The sequence below is a fragment of the Camelina sativa genome, chromosome 16 (assembly GCF_030686135.1).
Source record: "Camelina sativa cultivar CO46 ecotype springtype chromosome 16, ASM3068613v1".
Lineage (NCBI taxonomy): Eukaryota > Viridiplantae > Streptophyta > Magnoliopsida > Brassicales > Brassicaceae > Camelina > Camelina sativa.
Genome location: NC_141895.1, coordinates 26,913,385 through 26,935,362, shown reverse-complemented (window position 1 = coordinate 26,935,362; position 21,978 = coordinate 26,913,385). Strand labels below are relative to the sequence as shown.

Below are 21,978 nucleotides of genomic sequence, written 5' to 3'. Positions count from 1 at the left end.
GGTTGGACCAAACTCTTGGTCTTGGAGTAAATTATTACTTGGGCTCATGTTTGTGATACATTTATATATGCCTATCAAAACATAAACACCAGCGATAAAAAAAGAAATATACTGCTAGTTATTAATTTATTATTAATAGAGAATAAAGATAGATTATTTGGATATATAAGGGTGAATAAAGGAACTAAAACACAACACATTTGAAACTTGTGTCTATGGAACTAAAACACAACACATTTACTTCCACCAGAAGATGCAGCAACAAAACCACCATTGGATTATATTTTTCTTCGAACCAGACCTTTGAAAAAGTCAAAACTGTAATTGAAAATATACAATCCACATTAGCTTTAACATGTAACGTGATGTTGTTATCCGTACAATCCACATTAGCTATGTACAACTGCATAAATAAATTTTACCTATTGCCATCAGGGTGAAGCTCATACATTTGATTGTCATCTCCAATAGCCAGCAAATATCCCGAAGACGTCAATCCCTGAAAATTTTAGAAAGTGATGCAAAGAGGATCGAAGCACCATATTACAATGACTGAATTCCCCAAATTTTGGCACTAAATTGTTATTGTGACTGTATTCCCCAGATGATGCGATCGGACTTGCCTTGTATATAACCAACGCAGAAAAGAGAATCCTACCTGGATAGTAACAACATTTTGAACAACTTGGTCCTGTGCTTTTTCTTCAACAATCACTCTTTGCTCACTGCACATACACGGTAGAGTGTTTCAGCCAAGTAAACATGGTTACAGTGTATAGCCCCCAGTTGAAAAGCATTTCCAAAATACATGCTAATTTACCAAGTTTATTATTAGCCTTTCAACTCAGATAGTGACAAAAATGAGATACGAATACAATCATAATCAGTTCAGGACCTTCAGGTTCAGACAACAGAAACCCTTCAATGAAAAGCAGACATAAAAATGCAATCGAAAGTCACCTGTGTAACCATGTTCTGTAGTAAAGCTCCTCGAGAGATTTAAAACCTGTAAAATGGAGACTGATTATGTGATAAATATAATTATTTCTCTGACGCCCATCTCATCTAAATAACTTTATGGAGGATACTTCAAAAGTGACAAAGATGCTCGTAAAGAAGCAAGCAGCTAACTGAATCTTTAAGCAGTCTCTCTGAGATCAAAGGTTTAACATTACCTTGGTCCATGAATAGATCAAAGAATTTTTCAAATTGATGAAAAAAAGCTCCAAGGATTTCTTCTCTTTTGAGCAAGTTTGACGCAGGAGACATGTCTTTTAGTGCAGCATTTAAGCATGTGGTTGGTTGCTCGTTGTCCACATTCAATCCCACACCTGCGAGAAGGATCAGTCACTTTCTTTTAATCTACAAGTGGAGAACAAATCAAAGCAACAAGACTACGAGCTGCACGCTTCGACTCTGTTATAGTAGTCAAAGTAAACTTCAAAAAGAGTAATGCTTATTACCGACACTGACATGAAACTTCTTTGATCTATAAGTCGAGGTACACAAAATGCCTCCAACCTTAAGGCCATTCAAGTAGAGATCATTCGGCCACTTAATTTTAACATCAATGTACGGAAAACCCTGTATATTAATGAACTTCAAATTAGCTAATAATATCTGATGCAATGGATCAAGAACACAACATTTGCGAGAACATACTTTCTTGTCACAGACATGATTCACTGCTTCGGTTACAGCAAGAGATACCACATACTGTACCAAAGGCACGACACGACCATCTTCCATTTCTAGAGTAAAAGAATACATAAGACAACCCTTTGGAGATTCCCATACATTCTTAGTTCTGCCTGCATATTCATCAGTTAGTTGCCACACATAGTTTCAAGTTTTCATATCTAAATTCTACTTGCTTACTAAAATACTATCTAATAATCCAAAAAACTCTTACCTCGACCTTTAAACTGGGCATCAGTGACACAAACTGAACCAACTGGAAGCTCAGAGAAGTTACTGAAAGAAACTAAAACGCAGATTTTAATACAGGAAAGGTAAATAACCTTACAAGGGAGGAAACTAAACAGAGCCACTTACTGAGAAACAACATCGTGAGTGGACGACAAGCGGGGAGACCAAATGAGAAACCTCCCAAACTGATGAGTTAGAATGGAGTTCATAAAGAGTGAGAGATCGAAGGAATCACCATCATCATCTTTGACCACATGCTTAGCCTCGGATTCTAAAAAGAGTGAAACTTTGGTATTGTCTGGGAGTTTAAGCGAGTTGTTGTTGTTCTTGAGACGCTTTGCTATCTCAGTTTCCACAGAGGACTTGCCACATAGAACCAAGCTACAAGAAGCATGATGACTCTCCATTGCTAAATAAAATCAAACAAAAACCCAAGAGAGTTTCTTCTAAAGCAATACTCTTTATTAATAAATAAAATAAAAAGCATATAAATCAGTATCCATAAAATCAGGGGATCGGACCTGAGGCAGCGACGGAGAAAGATAGAGGACGCAGAAGAGTCTTAAGAGAAGTGAAACGCAAGAGGTACGCCACCGTACAAAATGCAAGACTAAAACAATCCAAATAGATGAAAATTACTTAGATAAGGTTGTTGAACCAACTCCTTCCATTAACCAAATCAATCATCTTGCCATATTAAACCAAGATAGGGAGAAGCAACGGCGATTCTGGTTTCGTGTCGGGTAAATCGAGGCCACTAGAGGATTCGTAGGTAACGGATTCAGAAGCGGAGGCTGCCCGAGAAGTCTCCGGAAAACGTGGAGGTGGCCGGAGTTGCCGTCGTCGGATTTGTGTTCTGTTTTGTCATCGAAGAAAATGAATCGAGGAGATTGTTAGTTATGGGCCTTAATGATTTAGTCTCTAAGCCCAAATATGAAATCAGCACATATGCAAAAACAGTGGTATAAAAGGATGTTGGCCCAATTACTTCACATTACGTTTGTTTGAAACTTTTTAAATATAATCCGCGCATATAATATCATGTGATGTTGTTAAGATGATAAAAAACCATACAAACAAGAAAACGATTACGAGTAACGGAGTTACTTTAAATTACAAAGGAGATGTTTGTATATTCAATATTGTGTCTAGAGCCTAGAGGAAAACTAATTAATTAATTCTATTTGTATTTGGGGTTTAATTTTTCCTCAGGACTTAATTAGAAAAGTAAACATTTTTTCATAATATAATTTGTAAACTAAACACTTTATAAAATATATTTGTAAAATAGTAATTTTCTCTTTCTCTTCTCTAATACAACTAGACATTTTAATAAATGACCCATTTAATCTTTTGTGCAAAGATAAATATTCCACAAAAGATATTTTGTACAATCATATCTTTTTTAAAAAAAAAACTTTTAAACTTGATTTTGTTATTAATTAAATACCAAATAAATTATATAAATTCTTCAAAATACCTTTACTCTCAATTTTAGTTTAGGGTGTGTTTAAGATATCCTCAAACTCATAACACCTATATACTTCTCTAATAAGTGTATGATTGCACAATGCAGGTCTAGCTAAATGCGCCTTAGCTCCACATATTGCTAGTATTTGAACAGGCGAGTGAAGTCACCGTCCCTAGTTATTAATAGGATATTGTTGGAACATCCAAATTTTTTTTTATTGTGTACGTTAGCACTAGATATTATAATTTTCTATCATCCTCCTAACATTTCTCCATTTTCGTAGCTGTAACTCTGAAATAATACTTAGAGTAAGATTTTTTCATAATTTCCATAATAGTTAATTCACCTTTTTCAAATAGCGAGTTGTTAGTCTATACTATATACAAACTTTTTTATTCGTTGTTCAAAATATTATTAATATAATTTTATTATATAAATATTGATTTTCAAATTTAGTAACTTACGTAATCACAACACTGACATATGTCAATATTAACAGAAATATGTTAACTTATAGTGTTAATGCTAACATTTGAGGACATATCATATCATTTTGGGTTAGAGAATGAGCATCTAGATGATTTTTAGTCGAATCTGTGCTGAATTCTTCACTAAATCGGCTAAAAGATATTTTTTGATTTAATGTTTCCACAAATAAAAATATCACTTCCCATAAATAATTTACTGATATTATATTGTGAACTGCTTATGTACTAATGATTCTAAGAATTAAAAAATCAAATAAAAGCGAAAAATGTGTATACACATTCATATTTGTCTATATTTTTCGAAATAATAATATATACTGGGTCTTTCGTTTTTTAAAATTCTTGTAGTGGGTTAAAAAAAATTGTAATTCTTCTTTTTTTTAAAAAATTATATTGAAAAAACAAAAACTTATTTTTCTTCAAAAAAAATTTAATCTAAGCCATGTAATTTAAAAATTAATAATTAATGGAGATGATAAAGGGAGAATAAAAAGAATATTCTTGTTTTGAGATTGTAAATATAAAAATAAACATTTAATTTTGGGTATTAAGTCGCACACTTTAATTAATATGTGTATTTTTCTAAACGAAAAATTTCAGATATCAAATTTCAAAATAAGAAATAGACGATCTTTTCTTTTTGATTTTTTTTGTTGTCATTCGTAATTGATAGAGTAATAGTACAAAAATCACTGGAACTGGAAGCGGCTTAGCTTGTTGTGTTATAAGAACTGCGCCCTTGACTCTCTCAGTTAGAAGAATGTCAATTTGCTAGGAAGACGATCAAAAATGAGTATAGTGCACATGCTGACACCTGAAATCACACGTGTGGAGATTATAGGGTCCATCAAAAGCACTATGACGTGGAAGAGCGTTTAGGAACGCATTACCAAATAAAACATGAAACAGTAACCGTGGATTATCGAGCTATCTTTTGTTTGTATACCGTTGGATTCTCTCAACCATCGAGAACAGTGAAACTGGACTTATGTCGGTGCATGGTTCTGCAAAAGTCTCAAATACACAAGTTAAGGAAAGTGATTGTTACACCAAAAACGACAAATCCTTTCTTTAAAGTTCACAAAAGTTTATAGGAAAAAAAATAATGTAAAGTGCAAGCGAGGAGAATGATGGCGTAATGCGTAATGCGTCAGCCGTCAGGGATAGTTTCATTTACAAAAAAAATACACATGGTATGTTAACGAAATTAACAAAAATTAGGATCATATTTTTCTCATTTTCTTAATCAGCCTTGTATTAGATTTTTAATTAGCCTTGGTATTAGATTATTTGATAGATTCGGCTAGCCAAACCGAAGAAACCAAAGATTATAAAAACAAAGTTATCTCAACTTTGTTTAGTTTCGAGTTGGCGCATTATACAGAACACCAACATCACATCCAACACAATAACAAATTCCCAAAGGAAACAACTTGCAACTAAATTCTATAAATAAGATGGTTAACAGAAAGAATAAAAGGTCATGAAACTAGTTCGACATATTATCTATAGAAGGAGAAATTGAATTATTGATTCCTCTGACTTAACGACCAAGACGTAGATTAGACTCAAAACAAGAAAAACAAGGATCTTTTTTATTTTTTTTTTGTTTTTCTCCTTATCAGCCTAGGTATTTCTCTATTAATTGATAGATTTGGTTAGCCAAGTTGAAGAAACCAAAGGTTATAAAAACATTGTTATTTCAACCTTGTTTTAGTATTACGGGCTAAAGAGTCAGCTTTTCCAATAACAATAACGAAACGATTTTTTTCGACGATCAATAACGATTCTAACATCACAACCAACACACACACACACACAAAACAAAATCAGGAAAAAAAACACAAAACACAAAGTCTATAAAACAAGATAGTTATGGAAAAAAAAAAGTCAAGAAATTAGTAAGACATATATCTATATATCAGGGAAATTGAATTTATTGATCCATCTGAATCTGATTTTACAGTTCCAGGCGAGGATTAGTCTCAAAACAAGAGAAACAAATCTATTCTTGATTTTGTTTTTCGTTTGAATAAGAAAGTTGTGTAGACAAAGCCATTATCAACGCACTAGCAAAACAAAACAAAAAGCTATGACACTTGAATTTTCTCTCCACTCGACCAAAAAAAATAAAAGTTTGATGGCTTCAATGTCAAGACTCATGACTATTGTTAAATTCCGAGCTTTTAAAGTTGGTCATACGTTATAATGCTTAAAATGTATATTTTTGTATTGGGTATGAGATTTTATCTCCTATTGTTTTTTTTTAATCTCCTACTGTTTTCATTATAACCTTTTAAAATTCATATATTAAAAATAGTATACAAATAAAAATCTTTAATTTTTATACTATTTTAAATCCACTACTTTATAGTATTTCTTTTACTATCTACTTATTGTTTTTTTTTTTTGCCAACAGATTACAAGATTGACTCAAACGAGCCAATTAGACGGGAAGTTATTCACAAAGGTGATTAGAAGCGACTCCACTCTAGCACGACGCGCCAGTTTGTCCGCTTTACCATTTTGTGATCTTGGTACCTGAACGAGAGAGAATGAAAGGAATTCACCCTTATCTTCATCAATAGCGTCCAGATATGTTTTGAAAGCAGACCACTCGAAAGGCGAATACACCATCTTCACCAAATCAGAACAGTCTGTGAGAAAGACGACTTTCTCGTTATCAGCACCAATCATACACCTCATTGCCCAGGTAAGGGCCTCTACCTCTGCGTGGAGCGGTGACAAGCTACGACGAGAATTAGATGCACCCATGGTGGGAGATTCTCCGTTAGGAGAAATGCAATACCATCCTCTGCCCATAAACTGATCAGTCGTCTTCCAAGATCCATCTACAAAGCATCGGTAACTAGATTCATAACCGTGAGCCACATTACAAGTCTGAGTCATAGATCTGGGTAGAGGCCGAGTGACATCAGTAGAAAAGGATCCGGATAGGTCTTCCTGGGCTGAAGACCACAGCCTGGATTCCTCCTCTGCTAACCGTAGGATTGCTACCGGGTTGGAGTCCAAGTTACTAAATAGTTTATCATTCCGAGCCTTCCAAATATACCATAGAATATCTACTTATTGTTATTGTTGTTAAAAGATTTTTTTTTTGTTAAAAGAAATTTAAGTATTTACGTAACTACAGTAAAACTTCTATAAATTAATAATGTTGGGACTAAGACATTTTATTAATTTATAGTGATATTAATTTATCTATAAATTAATAATTATTATTTTATAGTGTAAATTAATAATTATTAATTTATAGATATATTTTTAATTGTTTATTTTTTTAAAAATTATGAATTGGAACAACTATAGCAAAATAAGATTAAACTTTCGGATGTTATAAATTTTATGGTTTAGGAATTGAACTTGTAATATTTAGAAAGCACTATTTACAATAAATTACAAATATTATAGACAAATTGACTTATACACATGAGACACATAAATTCAAATCTATGAATAATAATATCAATTCTCCTATTTTAATAATCTGTCAAATTATCAAATTGTAAATGATGCATATCTAAAAATTAAAACTTTAAATTTAATTATTTGTATGACATGTTATAAAATATTTTAGAGATATCATTATAGGTTGAAAATACAACATTACAATTGTTCTATAGAATTGAGCTTTAGGAGAAACATACACTATTATATCAGTATATATATATATATATATATATATAAATTTACATAATTATTAATTTATGATATTATTGGGATCATATTTTATAAGGAGATTTCGAAAAAATTATTATTTTATTATCTTATCAAATATTGTTAATTTTTACACTGGTCCGACTTGGGACCAGTAAAATTTATTAATTTATAATGTTTATTAATTTATAGAGTATTAATTTATAGAGGTTTTACTGTATATCTTTCATCAAATAATTTTGTGTTAGTTTATATTACCAATTAAAATTTTTTTTTGCATTGTAGTTACTAGTTAGTAGTTATTATGATTTTCATTTCGACGACTATGATGACTTATGTCTGATGCATTTACTATTTTCAATTCTCAGTTGCGTGTCTCTAAAATATGTTACGACTTTACCATAAATAAATACTATATATATATATATATATCATGAAAGAGAGAATCTATAACATTATGAAGAGATCCTGACAATGTCCGTCAACATTTCTCCGCGTATACGCGTCTTCCCCACAAATGCAACAGTTTTGTGTTTTTCTTTTTTCCTTCTCAAGCTTTTTGTCATGTAATGTTCGAAGAAAGAATCACTACAAAGCTTAAACTTCTCTACAGAATATATTAAAAATATTCAAGGAGAAGATGGTGGACAGTGTCATAGTGAATCCATAAATAGTCTTTACTATTTTTATCAACACTTAAATAGTGTTAAAATGTTCACTGAAATTAATTACAATAAAAACTACAATTTGAAATTCGTAAGATATTACTATTCTTTTATTTTATCATTATGGTTATTACTTATAAACTGAATGATCTATTATGTATACTATTATTATTTTTAAATATTATTTGCTTGTCTGCCAAACTCGATCCCTTTAATTTAGTTTGGTTAGCCATTTTCGTTGTTCTCTTAGAATTAGAAAGATGGGAGAAAGTTACGTAGAGTTTTTGTGAGTTCTTCTTTGTTCAAAAAAAAAGAGTTTTTGTGAGTTCTTAATGGTTTTTCCGTCCCAAACCACAACAAACTAGCAACTTGAAATTAAATCGGTAAAAAAAAATTGTTGGTATTGACCTACATCTCCAAACACTATTTTTTGATTCACGGATGTTATACTTATTGATACTTGATACATATCACAATCATATTAATTTGTAATTTTGAAAAATCAAATTTTATATAATAATAGAATAAAAAGTATATTTATTTACCTTGTTTTTTTAAAAAAATAATAGTTTTTCTGCATTTGAAAGTTTTCATAATGTATAGATTTAATAGGTTTTAAGTGTTTTACACATTAAAATCTTATTATTATAGTTGACACATGTAATGATAATTTTAATTAGTAATTTTGACAAACTAAACGTTATATAGTAAAATATTTATGCATAGTTATTTTACCAAAACTAAAAATCAAAAATGAAATATTAAACGTTGAATTTGCTTAAAGTTTACAAATTAATTTAAAATTCAGTAAATTACCTTTTGCTTTCCATGTAATCCTCAATTTTTAAAATTGATATCAAAAGTGGGTAAAAGACCCAAATTGTTGCATACTCTCTCCTCACCAGCAAACACAATTGTATATACATTATTTTGTTTGGATTAAAATTTATACTAGTATTTAATTTGGTTCTTTTTTAAAAGAAGTGCGTATGAAACCGACACCTCTCTGAGACAAAAAAAAAAAAAAAAAAAAAAAAAAAAAAAAAGCCAAAAAATTTGGTATAGAGAAGAGTGTGAAGAGAGCCAAAGTATATGTTTTCAAAAAGTCTCTCTCTCTCTTTCTTTCTTCGTTACCTCACTCTGATAACACCTCTTCACCTCACACACACACACGCACGCGCTTTCGGATCCGTCTCCTTGACCCGCCCATTAGATCCGAATCCATTATCCTCCCGGGTCAGTCTCTTTTCTTTTAATTTCTCCTTCTTCCCAAAGTTTTCTCTTTCTCAAGCAAAAGTGTCTCTTCTTCTTCTGCTTCTTGGGAGAACTGAGAGGATTACAAGATCCATGTAAGAACCCCATCATCTCATAATTTGTTTTTAGTCTCAACCCAGAAACCCCTTAAAAACCCAGAAATCTAATTAAATTAAAAAATGGTTTTTGATTTATAGATTGTTAAATCATCATAGTATTTAAATGCCGTTTCTTATAAAATTTGCTTTTTTTTTTTTTTAATAAAATTTCTTGGTCCAATTTTTTTAATCAAAGTTATAATCTTTGCATGTCATCTCCCCTTCAGAGTTCATATTTTTCTTTAATATATATTTTAAAGGTTTTATTTTTTCATCTTCTTTTCTCCGTTGCAAATATTTCTCCGCTGATTAGAGGAATTTAATTTAAAGAATTCTTTTTTTTTTTTTTTTTGGCATATTCTTTGAAAAATCTCATTCTAGATTTAATTTTGTTGATTATATTTAAAAAAAAAAAGAAGGTAACTAGAATACCAAAAAGTACGGTACTTTTTTGATTTATATAACTTATCTGATTCTAATTTATCGGCATAATTTTTTATATAATGTGTTGTATGAATCTCTCTGATGAGTTTTATTTTATTTGATATTATGAAACAGATTGAAGAAGAAGAAAATCGTAATCGTAAAAATGCTGAAAACAAGAGCAATGTTTCCTCTCAAGGATCATCAGTCTTTGGATCAACCACCATCTGATCTTGTCGGCCTCAAACCGATCACTAACCCACTGGCTCTGAGTCTTTTGATCGGTCTGAACAACAACAAGTGCATCTCAGATTCTGATTTCGTCAGGAGTCCCAAATCTCCTCTTGAATTCAGGATGTTGTCTACAATGGCTGCTGATCCTTTTTTCCTCAGATCATCATCACTCACTCCTCCTCATCTTAGCTGTTGTTGTCGCCCTTCTGCTAAAGTTGGCTTAAGCATTGTTGATGATCGGAGTTTGTTGCCTGATGTTGTGTTTGGACCCGCGTTGAGGATCAAATGTTCCAAGGTTAGGGACAACCACCGTCCCAAGTTGTTGTTCCCTGTAGCCAAGATTGAAAAGGAAAAAAGATCTGGTGTCGTTTTCGAAATCGGTGATAACTCATCTGAGGCTGAACAGATTGGGTTGAGGAACCGTTCCTTTTCCGCTAATGATTGTCTGAGGAAAACCAGAGTTCTGTCTGGATCCAAGTTGGGCGTTGAAGGGGAGAGTGGTGGTTCTTCTGACAATGCATTCTCCTCTTGTCTGTCTGAGGATGACATGGAGGATTACACTTGCATCATTGCACATGGTCCTAACCCGAAAACCACTCATATTTATGGTGACCGAGTTTTAGAGTGTCACAAGGATGAGTCCAAGGGGTATGAGAAGCATATCGGAACACAGTCCGATTCCATTCTTGCATCTGCTAACTTCCTCAGCGTTTGTAACTTCTGCAACAAGAAACTCGAAGGTGGCGAAGACATTTACATGTACCGGTGCGTGCTCCTTTTCCAATACTCTGTTAACACTCACTCACACACACAAATGTCTAGACTTAGGATGATTATGAGTTGCATAGTCTGAGGAAAATGGTTTAGTGGTTGTGAAAAAATCTAAACTTGTGATGTTTGTGAATTGCAGAGAGAAACCATTTTGCAGTGAAGAGTGTCGTTCAGAGGAGATGATGATAGATGAGGAGGACCTGGAAGATCCGTGCATTGTTATGCATGAATCTTTAAAGAAGCTCTTCTGAACAAAGAAGCAGCTAAGATGGTGGCCAATGGGACGAGCTTTTATAGACCCGACCATCGTCTTTTAACTACCTAAAGACTTATTATTATGTAATGACTAGTGTCATGCCAATGTTAGGTAACATTTGGCATTAAACCCGTTCATCCGTCTACAAAGAGCTGTGTTTATGCACATCTATTAGCCGCTGCAGCAGCCACGGATGGATTGGCCGGCCTTATTTTTGTATATTTTGTAATGGGTTTCGTTTTTTTTTCTTTTTCTTTTGGATATCGAAGTTGAAGGATACTACCTACTAGTAAGATCTTAACTGAATAAGTTTAGAGTGTTGGTTACAAGAAAGGGATTGCGTAAACACTCCATTTTCTTTTTGAGTCTTGTTTTTGAGGATCTTCCTATGGCCTCTTAAGTTTGTATGAAGATTTTAATTAAATAAGTAATATTTATCTATTATGTTACAACTATATCTTTTGCAAACAGAATAGCCAGCATCTTCGGATTTGATCTACGCAGCAGCTGGTTGTTGTTTAGAGAGGGTCTGAAGTTTTGGTGTCTTGATCACACCCAATTTCGGCCATTTCCAAAAGCATGAGAATAATACTATTGAGAGAGAACAAACTCTGTAGGAGAAAAAGAAAAGCAACTCAAGTAACTCTGTCAATGAAATCAACAACTGAGGTGACAGCATACGTTCATAGAGAGTATATTACTATTGAGGGAGGAAGGACGTACGTTCGTCTCTTAAACTTAGAGATAAGTTCTTTGTTCATTGATATCCTTAGTTTAGATTGCACACGACCTCAGTTATTATACGGCATGATTTTTGTCAACATGTCTGTCGGATTAGTACTTTTCAGAATCTTCTTAAGCATCATCACTCCATCTTCCGAGTTCCGACAACCATACTTTCACAGACTCGAACATACGTTCACAAGATTAACCATGCGTCCACGGAATTTAACATACGTTCACATAAACACGTGATTCCATAACACTTTTGATTATGCTTGGATTTTCGATCAGTTAAAATATACAAACTAATAATCCTCCTACGTTGGTTTGTATAAAATTATTAAATTTACGTGTTACGTTGACGCAGTAACACATGGTTTTACTAAAACTTTCAAACTGATATGGAATTCAAAACATATATATATTTTTTTTTGGTAAGGAGAGGGAAGACGAAGTCTCCTGCAATTTATTAAGAAAGAAAAATAAACTAATTACAACCGAACAGATCTAAGAGGCGCAGAACCGTTTGCATCTTCACATACAATGGAGTTAACAACCTCTAAAGACAAAACATAGTTTGCTAACCCATCTATAAGACGGTTAGCTTCCCTATATACACACGCGAAATACGGATTATCCAATCTCTCAAAAGAAAGTCATGGCACAAGAGCACCAGAAAAAACAGCGGATCATTAATCCCTGTCTGTAAAAATTCCACCACTATCTCAGAATCTATCTCAAGCTCAAGTCGCGTGATCGATCGCTCCCAAGCATATACAAACCGTAGTAGACTCCAAAGCTCCGCCAGTGAAGGTGAACAAATACCAATATTCAACACAAAACCTCCACCCCAATTCCCGAATTCAAAACATATTTTACAATTGAAGTAAATGATTCTTATATTCAATTCGAGATTAAACATATTTAAATATTTCTGGGCTACAAAATAAAAATTTGGGAAAATTGGTGTTACAAAAGATTTGAAAACTCGTTTTGCCTTTTCAAAGTTGACACTATAAAATCCAGGATTTTGTTATGCGTTATTTAATGTACATTTTTTTTTTTGGAAAGAGATCATACTATATATGTTTTCTATCAACAAAACATTACACTGAAAATAGACTCTTTTATTAGTTGCACAATCCAGAGAAAATGAGTTTACAAATAATACATTACGAAATCTTGTTCTACAAGTCCAACTTAGACAATTTGCCTTACAATCGAAAGAAAGAAAAATTAAAGGGAAAAAACGAGAAACAATATATTAAAATTTGAGGAAGTTCCTTTGGTCTAGCGGTTTACTAAGGGCTTATTAATATTTCTATATTAGGTCTGGATTTTGAGCACTAGTAAACGTATTTTATTCAGATTAATGATGTAAAGCTTATCGGAAAGTCCAGAGTGTCGCATGCAGAGCTGTTCGTCGTGGTCTCGTATGTTGCGGGGAGAATCTGTCCAGTATAGGGATGTCGTACACGCAGAGCCGTCTGTGTTGCGGATATAGCATGTCCATCATAAGGATGTCATACATACAGTTGCGTCCATGTTGCAGAGAGAGCATGTCTATCATGAGAATGTCGTACATGCATAACCGTTAAACCGTATGTTGTAGATTCAAATGCTACATAAAGAACTGCTAGTTTCTTTAATGATATTTTTCATAAGGGGATAATTGTATGAGCCTATTGCCTAAATAGTCCATTGAGCATATATGTTTTATAAATTGAACGTCTTTTAACAAAAAAAAGAACTGGTGGTAGAATTATTGTTTATTGGAGCTGTTCATCATAATTGCATGTGTTTCAAATAGTTGAATATCATCATATTAGAATTAGATAAATATATTTAGTGTAATATAGAGGACAAGAAGAAAAAAATAGTCAAAGCAAACTAAAGTTGTTAAAAGAACGGAGAAATCGATTGATCATAAACCTGTTAAAAATATATAAATATAAAAGTGTCGCCATATGGATTCGAGTAGTATTAACTACGGGGTTCAAAATTTAATATGGTTTCCCCTGACTTCAGGAGAGTAGTCTTTATGCCTATAAAACTTTTAGGATCACTCATAAATTATAAAAATAAAGATTGTATATATATTACAAATAACATTTTATCATTTAAAGATGTCGAAACATAACAATATCGTGAGTATTTTGAACAAGTATGAATGAAGCAGAAAGAAATTAATCAACTTCAGTTGACCTCACATCTCACAAGACAAGATCCTCCACTATTTCTCCATTATCTATCTTCTTTATAAAAATAATATACATGAGATCACTTCACAATGTAAGATGAGATCACTTAATTATCCCTGCATTATCTTCATCTTCGTCCTAATACTTACAAAACTGTATTAAAAGTCTATTTGATTAATTAAATGTTGGTTACTCAAAAAACTCATTATTCCTTGGTTACGAAGATGAGTAACTGAATATGTTAATGTCACCATAATTTTACTGAAACAAAAAGTTCTACACAGAAACATAGTATAAGATTAGATACCAATGGTTCATTAATAATCAATACGGAGTATTTTCCTAAAATCAGATATACAAATCACATTTTTTAATTTAATTTTTAAAATGTACAGTCTCATAAATTTAAATAAAAATAACCTATATATCATCATTGAATTCGCAACAACTAGTCACGTGATAGGAAAACGAACAATCTATAATGATAAGTCGCAGTAGTTGCAAAACGAACAATAGGTAACGACATTGCGTGTCACAGTCGCTAGCGATGGACGGACAAAGCCAGCGACTTTCCATTGCCGGTTAATTCATGTACTCAATAATAAATACACTGTTCTTATATTGTATGTTGAGCATTGACTTTTGTTTTATATAAATATACATCTTGCCATAAAATCACCTGCAACTTCAGGAGGTGTTAACTGTTTACTGAAGATATAAAAATATGTGCCCCCTATTAAATTCTTAATCAATTTAGTTGACGTCTAATTAAATCGTAAACATATATTAAGGATAAGTTTGATAAATTAATTAAGGCAAATTTTATAGAACACACAATAAAGAATCAGATACTGTCGTCATCTGAGTTTTTTTTTTTTTTTTTGATTTTTATTGTCAACGCTAAGATATAAAGAGAGAGACGCTTCTTATAGCTCTGTTTCGATACAGAACAAAAAACAATGGAGTCTCAGTCTCAGAGTGGTCAACCTGAAACCCCAAAACGTTCTCGGTTCACCGGTATGTTCCATAAGCTAAGGACTAATCTTGTTTTCAGGTCGAAGCTAGCCGAAATAAACGGTGCAATGGGTGATCTTGGTACTTACATACCAATCGTTCTTGCTTTAACTCTGGCCAAGGATTTGGATTTAGGTACTACGCTGATATTCACCGGCATATACAACGCGATAACCGGAGCGGTTTACGGTGTCCCCATGCCGGTTCAACCGATGAAATCGATAGCAGCCGTGGCGATTTCGTCTACCGCTGAAGATTTCGGTATACCGGAGATTATGGCTGCCGGAATTTGCACCGGAGGGATCTTGTTCGTGTTAGGGATCTCTGGTTTGATGCAGCTTGTGTTTAATATTATTCCTTTATCGGTTGTTAGAGGGATTCAATTGTCACAAGGCTTAGCCTTTGCGATGTCTGCGGTTAAGTATATAAGGAAAGAGCAGAACTTTACAAAGTCTAAGAGTGTTGGTGATAGGCCATGGTTAGGGCTTGATGGTTTGGTTTTGGCTTTGGTTTGTGTTCTGTTTATAGTTCTTGTGAATGGAGATGGGGAAGAAAAGGAGGAAGAAGAAGAAGATGGTTCGAGAGGAAGAAGAAGAAGACGGATAAGGAGTTTTATAGCTAATGTGCCATCTGCTCTGTTGATATTCTTGTTAGGTGTTGTTTTGGCTTTTATAAGGAAGCCGAGTATTGTACACGACATCAGGTTTGGACCGTCGAAGATGAAGGTTGTGAGGATAACCAAAAAAGCATGGAAGAATGGGTTTTTGAAAGGGACGATTCCGCAGTTACCTCTGTCTGTTCTTAACTCTGTTGTGGCTGTGTGTAAGCTGTCGTATGATCTGTTTCCGGAGAAGGAGTTCTCGGCTGCATCGGTTTCGATGACTGTTGGGCTGATGAATATGGTGGGATGTTGGTTTGGGGCAATGCCTACTTGTCATGGAGCAGGTGGGTTAGCCGGGCAGTACAAGTTTGGTGGGAGGAGTGGTGGGTGTGTAGCACTGTTGGGAGTAGCCAAAATGGTGCTAGGGTTGGTGTTAGGAGGTTCATTGGTGGGTATATTGGATAAGTTTCCCGTGGGTGTGCTTGGGGCTTTGCTACTATTTGCAGGGATAGAGCTTGCAATGGCTGCTAGGGATATGAATACAAAGGGAGATGCATTTGTGATGCTTATTTGCACAGCCGTGTCTTTGGGCTCAAATGCTGCCATTGGCTTTGTAGCTGGGATTCTTTTGTATGTGGTTTTGTGGATGAGGAACTACAAGCGAAGCACCCTTCCTCTGCGATCCGATGAACATCCTTGAAAGTCTGCTTTTGTGTTTAGTGTTCACTTTTCTTCTCTTATTCTATGCTTTCTAATAATAAGTTCAAAACTTCATTGAACTGCATGTCACTACTCTGATTGATTTCGAGTAAACTCAGTGTACCATGTTTGTGATTAAGATATAAATAAAGAAAGTGAAGAGATACACCAAATTGCTCTGTAGCCATTCGGTAAGCAACAGATTTTCAAAAGATATTTGGTGCCTAAGTAAAAACTCAGACATGATCTGAATAAGTTAGCTCTATGGTCTCATCTGAGTATTTGAAGGATAGTATCAAAAATCAGGAGGAAACTTGGTGCTGTGTTAGCTTCAAGATTTTCTCCATCACCTTCACCCGTTACTTGGGATATGAACGTACTATCACCTAAGGGCTTAGCCCTCTTTTTCCATACTTTCTTAATCCAATCCTGACCTTTTTCATCTATTCCAATGTCCCTGTTTAACAAACAAAAACTCACCATCTTTCACTGCTGTGACTAGAAGACTGTCCATTTTCCAGATTCAACTGAGATGCTAAATTAGATTCCTTGATATCCTTTTTTTTTCTGAGCCCTTTTATATATTTGGCTTGAAAAATCTGATAGTGGACACTCTTGTGATCAACCAGCAGCCCATCTTAAAGTTTTGCACAAAACTGTATTAAAAACTCCTTTCATTCTACAATGCCGTCAAAGCCCCTTAAAGACTATTGTTAAATTGATTCTATTTATCATTTTTATTTGTTAGTAATGACTCACAGTGTAATCAATCGAGTTTTTTAACGATCAATAAAATATAAATAAGATATCGACTTATACATTGGCTAAAACAATGAAAATTAACAAATTGACAAAGATTAAAAATTCAAACGCACCTCAGATATAAGAGAAGAACATGGCAAATAATGGTTTACAAGATAGTTATCCGTGCTATACAACACTAGAAAATGTTTGAGTAAACTTTACTGTAATTTGTTTGTTGTAAAATGATAGTAGAAGTTTCATTTGATTTATTCTATATATTTTATAAGTCCATGTATGGTGATAAAAAAACAGAAGTTAATCTATAAGTCCATTGATGGTGCTAACTACAAATTAGTCCTAACATAAAATAAATAAAATTATCGTGATAGTAACATTATTTTACAAAGCTGATTCATATCAATATTTTAAAAATTTGCGGAAAATAAGTTTAAACTAGATCATTATGACAAATAAAATTGTTTAAGGAACTATGTACGTAATCAGATGTCATATATATAAATGAGGTTTAATTTCAATAATTTTAAAATTCACGATAAATAAGTTACAGCTGAAATGAAGTTGTTTTAGTTAGTGAATTATGTACAATATGAACTGTCGTATCAATGATTTCATACTTCGCATAAAACAAATTATCAGTCTAATGGATGATTAAAATTTACGGTACATATTTTAGTTATGCAACGGTGAATATAGAAAAATAAAATTACTAAAAAAACTATTAATAATCAGTGAACTTAATTAAGTAAATCCGTTACAAACATAATGACGTGTCTTATTCGTTATTTAAAATTTTGCGGGAAGTAAGCTGACAAAAATAGTATAACGAGAATTTCCCGGGAAAAAAGTTAATAAAAGTTTCTAAATTAATCTAAAAATGGCGTTACAATCGTTTTTTCTTCTTCTAGAGATGTCGTTACTACAACCGTTTTTGATTAGACAAATAAAAAACAATATCATTTGAGACTTTTTAGACTTAATTATATAGATTTAAGCAAAATTATCTCAATTTATGTTTGAATTTTACACAACTTGTTAAACAACATTGTAAACCTTTTATAACTAGTTCTGTAAAATTTTGGCTATAATTTTTTTTTGGGTCTAAGCTGTATATTCCTAAAAACAATTGAGTAAAAAAAAGACAAAACCACAAATTTATGAGGTACCAAAAGGTAAATTTACACAACGAATATAAATTCAGAGACACGAGCTTTTTAATGGCTTCTCCTCGCGTTATCTCCTTGTCCGATTTAGCCCTAACCTATACGGCTGCCACATCCAGATTTCCTCATCCTTATTAGGGAGGAACCAAAACCCTAATCCTATCTTGTTCTCTCCTATAAATCGCTTCAAAGACTGTTTCTTTTCTCTTCTTCTCTATCTCTCTCTCGTGTCCGTTTCATGTCTGATTGATTCATGATTTCTCATCTCGAACCCTAAGTTATACATCCATCGGCTTTGTGTTCTTCTTCTTTTTGGCAATCAGTGGTTAGTCAAAAGTCTAGGATTTTCATATAAAGATTTGATTTTGCTTTGAAATCGAACCTAGATTTCATATTGTTTTTGTTGTGTCTCTCTCTGTTCATCTTTTAGGTTTTTTTTTGGTCTCCTTTTGTTTATCCGTCGAGACTTCTAGGTGGAATCAAAGCTTGTTGCTTTATCTCGATCTTGGTTTTTAGCTGAATCGTGTGTTAAGATGGCTGGAGGTGGAAACAGGAGAGATGAAGGATCGATCACGATCCAGAGTACCAATTTGTTTGCAGCTTTGGACACTCGTAAGAAGAAGAAGAAGTCTGACAAGGCAGGTAAGGGCAAAGGGTCCTCTAAGTCACGAGAGCCAGAGAAGGAGCCTGAGCCACAGGTCTTTTGGGCACCTACCCCTTTGAAAGTTAAGTCTTGGGCTGATATTGATGATGACGATGAAGATGATGACTATTACGCCACCACTGCTCCTCCTCAGTCTGGCTGGAGCCCTTCTGAGCCTTCCCATACTGATTCAAAAGACGTTCATGTCGAGGTTAGAAGTCTAAACAGTTTATGTTTTATGTTGTGTGTCTCTCTGGTTACTGAATTTGCTGTATGCCTATTGAGAATATACATGATGGTAGTAAGTAAGAACACTTTGTGTATATGGGTTAACAATTCTCTTTGTGACTTGGGAATTCTGAGAGTTTGGTTTCTGTTCCGCTGTTGATTTATCTTATGCTTATTGCTCTGCTAAGGTGTTAATAAACTAGTTTTTGTTTGGTGGTTATAGTTGCACAAGTTGCTTGACCACTCCTGAATGTTTCACTTTTGTATTACTTACGTTGTGGTTGCATTGGGGTTTCTCCTTTCTTGTTTAAAAAGCTGTTTTTCAAGTTGACATGATTTTGGCGTGAGTTCTGGTGTGTGTGATTTCGATTTCTGATGGGATTATCTTGGTTTGATTGTCAGGAAAGTGAAAGTGAGGAAGATATTCTTGATGAAGGTGATGATGAAGTGGAGGAGGAGCATGAACAGGAAACAGAGGTACAGGTTCATCCAGACCCTGAGCCTGAGGTGAAGAAGGCTCCTGAAGTTCCTGCACCTCCTAAAGAGGCAGAGAGGCAACTTTCCAAGAAAGAGAGGAAAAAGAAGGAACTTGCTGAGCTTGAGGCTTTGTTGGCTGATTTTGGAGTTACCCCCAAGGAGAATAATGGCCAAGAGGAATCTCAAGGTACTTTTTTCTGACATCTTATTGGCACAGCCATTGCAACTGATTGTTCCAGGCATTTGTGCTCTAGTGTATTGCTGTATTCTCTTTTTAAAATGTTTTGTGTTGTGTCATTTATCTTGCTGAGAAAATCAGCATGTTTTAATCTGTCTAGCATTTTGCTAATTGGGATACATTGTATGTTCTTTCGCAGATGCTAAAGAAGGAAAGAAAGAAGATGCCAATGGAGAGGGAGAGAAGAAGGAGAATGCAGCAGGTGGGGAGTCAAAGTCATCGAAAAAGAAGAAAAAGAAGGATAAGCAGAAGGAGGCAAAAGAATCTCAAGAGCAACAAGCAAACGACAACGCTGATGCTGTAGAGGAAGCTACTGGGTCTGAACCGACGGAGGAAGAATCTCCAATTGATGTCAAAGAAAGGATAAAAAAGCTTGCATCCATGAAGAAGAAGAAGTCAGGCAAAGAGGTGGATGCTGCAGCAAAAGCTGTTGCGGAGGAGGCAGCTGCGAGACGTAAGAAGCTGGCCGCTGCAAAGAAGAAGGAGAAGAATCACTATAACCAACAGCCTGTGCGGTAAATCCTGAATCACCACCATTTTGATCTTGATGGAAATACAAATATGAACATGTATTCCGCCGTATATTGTTCATATGAGTCTCTGTCCTAATAAATCTTTTGAAGGGGTCTGGTTTTTAGGGTTAAAGACATTGAAACCTTTTTCTAGTCGTATTACATTGAACAGGCTAAAGTCAAAACTTATCTCTTTGGTTTCTTTTTGAACATTTTTGTTTTTTTTATAATATCAGACCTTTTTAGGTACATTCTTGTCTTCAATCATCTTCGTATGTATGGTTTGATGGTGTTTATGTCTTCTGCTTTCATTTGATTTCATGTGTTCTGATTCATGTCTTGCTACTAAATCTGTTGCTTGTCCCTCGTCCATAAGGTATAATAGTGTTGCCCATTTGTAAGGTTTTTGACTAAAAACAGAAAAGGGTTAAAGAAGTGGGGTTGGGGTTTGATGATCGGTTCTAAATCATTTATCATCCAAAAGATGGACTAGATTACCGGATTTAGGAACATGTGAGAGGTTGGACCAGTGGAAAGAACATCTTGTGCCTTTAGCCTACTTTTGGATGTCCTTAGAATGGTGTACGTGAACAGATTTATTATGCGAGCTTTCATGTGATCATGATCCGAATATACCCATTTCTTTTTGTAGTGGTTAAGTAAGCATTCCATTCTCAAACCATGCATATATATACGCTCCTCGGATACTTGATTGTGCTTCACTCCAAGTCTCCAATTGAAACTCTCGATTTTGAACCCCTAAATTATGTTCTCGTTGCTATGCCTTCTAATCCACTCTGCCTTGGTGCTTCCTTTAACAATCAGAACTCTGAACCCATCGTCAATGGTAGATCATGAATGCATGCATGCACGATCATATCCATTATTGTGCCACTATCACCATCTCTTGTCCATTGATCAAAACATCTCTTTATCCTTGATCATCACACCCATTCACAGACTTGAGTGTTGTACTTGTGTTTCACAGACTTAAATTTCCTGTTCTCAGCCCCACACAGCCATTCTACTCATTAATCACGAACTCATGTGGCGTTCCGAAATTGTTGTAGTAATTCGTAGTCATGTTTCATCTCGCTTGTGTACATACATGCACTCACAATCAGTCTATATTGATCAATTTCCGTTTCAAAACCTCAATCTTTTCTCTCGAGTCTCAGCATCGTATTTCTATTAATATTCGCTCTGAACAACTTTAAGTGTTTCTTTTCACAAAAAGAAAAAAAAACAAACAACAAATGTTTAATGCTTTTTACAAACAAATTCTTATTTTATTATTAGGCTAGTGGTTTATTAGCTAGATTGGAACTAACATATATGTTGGTTTCTATTTACTTTTTTTTTAACAAGTATAAAAGTAAAAAAAAAAAAAAAAATCACATGTTCGAAATTAGGAATTTTTCTTGATCTTCCTCATTTTCTATATTTAGTA

At 34.0% G+C, this 21,978-nt stretch overlaps 5 protein-coding genes across 8 annotated transcripts; 3 read left to right on the top strand and 2 right to left on the bottom strand.

The window, feature by feature from the left end:
• Window positions 1–95: 95 nt before the first annotated feature.
• On the bottom strand, window positions 96–2,837 carry LOC104752216 (biotin--protein ligase 1, chloroplastic). Of its 2 annotated transcripts, none has more exons than XM_087493057.1 (10): window positions 2,451–2,837; window positions 2,056–2,338; window positions 1,913–1,974; window positions 1,663–1,811; window positions 1,464–1,584; window positions 1,176–1,331; window positions 961–1,006; window positions 659–725; window positions 423–499; window positions 96–318 (listed from the first exon to the last, which is right to left on the bottom strand). In XM_087493057.1, exons 2-10 carry the CDS (start codon window positions 2,334–2,336, stop codon window positions 279–281), a joined length of 999 nt encoding a protein of 332 aa, XP_087349183.1. In that variant the 5' UTR covers window positions 2,337–2,338; window positions 2,451–2,837; the 3' UTR covers window positions 96–278. The 2 variants fall into 2 exon arrangements, with proteins under 2 accessions (XP_087349183.1, XP_087349184.1); XM_087493058.1 differs by having other exon boundaries at window positions 1,913–1,984; window positions 2,451–2,815.
• A 3,484-nt stretch (window positions 2,838–6,321) lies between these two features.
• On the bottom strand, window positions 6,322–6,798 carry LOC147925999 (uncharacterized). Its single transcript, XM_087492835.1, has one exon. It carries the CDS (start codon window positions 6,796–6,798, stop codon window positions 6,322–6,324), a length of 477 nt encoding a protein of 158 aa, XP_087348961.1.
• A 2,524-nt stretch (window positions 6,799–9,322) lies between these two features.
• On the top strand, window positions 9,323–11,722 carry LOC104752204 (FCS-Like Zinc finger 11). 2 transcript variants are annotated; one of them, XM_010474278.3, is made up of 3 exons: window positions 9,323–9,580; window positions 10,142–11,005; window positions 11,151–11,722. In XM_010474278.3, the coding sequence occupies exons 1-3, from the start codon at window positions 9,324–9,326 to the stop codon at window positions 11,260–11,262; spliced, it is 1,233 nt and encodes a 410-aa protein (XP_010472580.2). In that variant the 5' UTR covers window position 9,323; the 3' UTR covers window positions 11,263–11,722. The 2 variants fall into 2 exon arrangements, with proteins under 2 accessions (XP_010472580.2, XP_010472581.1); XM_010474279.3 differs by having other exon boundaries at window positions 9,324–9,467.
• Window positions 11,723–15,072: 3,350 nt separating this feature from the next.
• LOC104752203 (molybdate transporter 1) lies at window positions 15,073–16,678 on the top strand. The gene has a single exon (XM_010474277.3). It carries the CDS (start codon window positions 15,151–15,153, stop codon window positions 16,504–16,506), a length of 1,356 nt encoding a protein of 451 aa, XP_010472579.1. The 5' UTR covers window positions 15,073–15,150; the 3' UTR covers window positions 16,507–16,678.
• A 1,753-nt stretch (window positions 16,679–18,431) lies between these two features.
• LOC104752202 (uncharacterized) lies at window positions 18,432–20,777 on the top strand. 2 transcript variants are annotated; one of them, XM_010474275.2, is made up of 4 exons: window positions 18,448–18,755; window positions 18,861–19,284; window positions 19,704–19,965; window positions 20,156–20,777. In XM_010474275.2, the coding sequence occupies exons 2-4, from the start codon at window positions 18,964–18,966 to the stop codon at window positions 20,533–20,535; spliced, it is 963 nt and encodes a 320-aa protein (XP_010472577.1). In that variant the 5' UTR covers window positions 18,448–18,755; window positions 18,861–18,963; the 3' UTR covers window positions 20,536–20,777. The 2 variants fall into 2 exon arrangements, with proteins under 2 accessions (XP_010472576.1, XP_010472577.1); XM_010474274.3 differs by having other exon boundaries at window positions 18,432–19,284.
• Window positions 20,778–21,978: the final 1,201 nt, after the last annotated feature.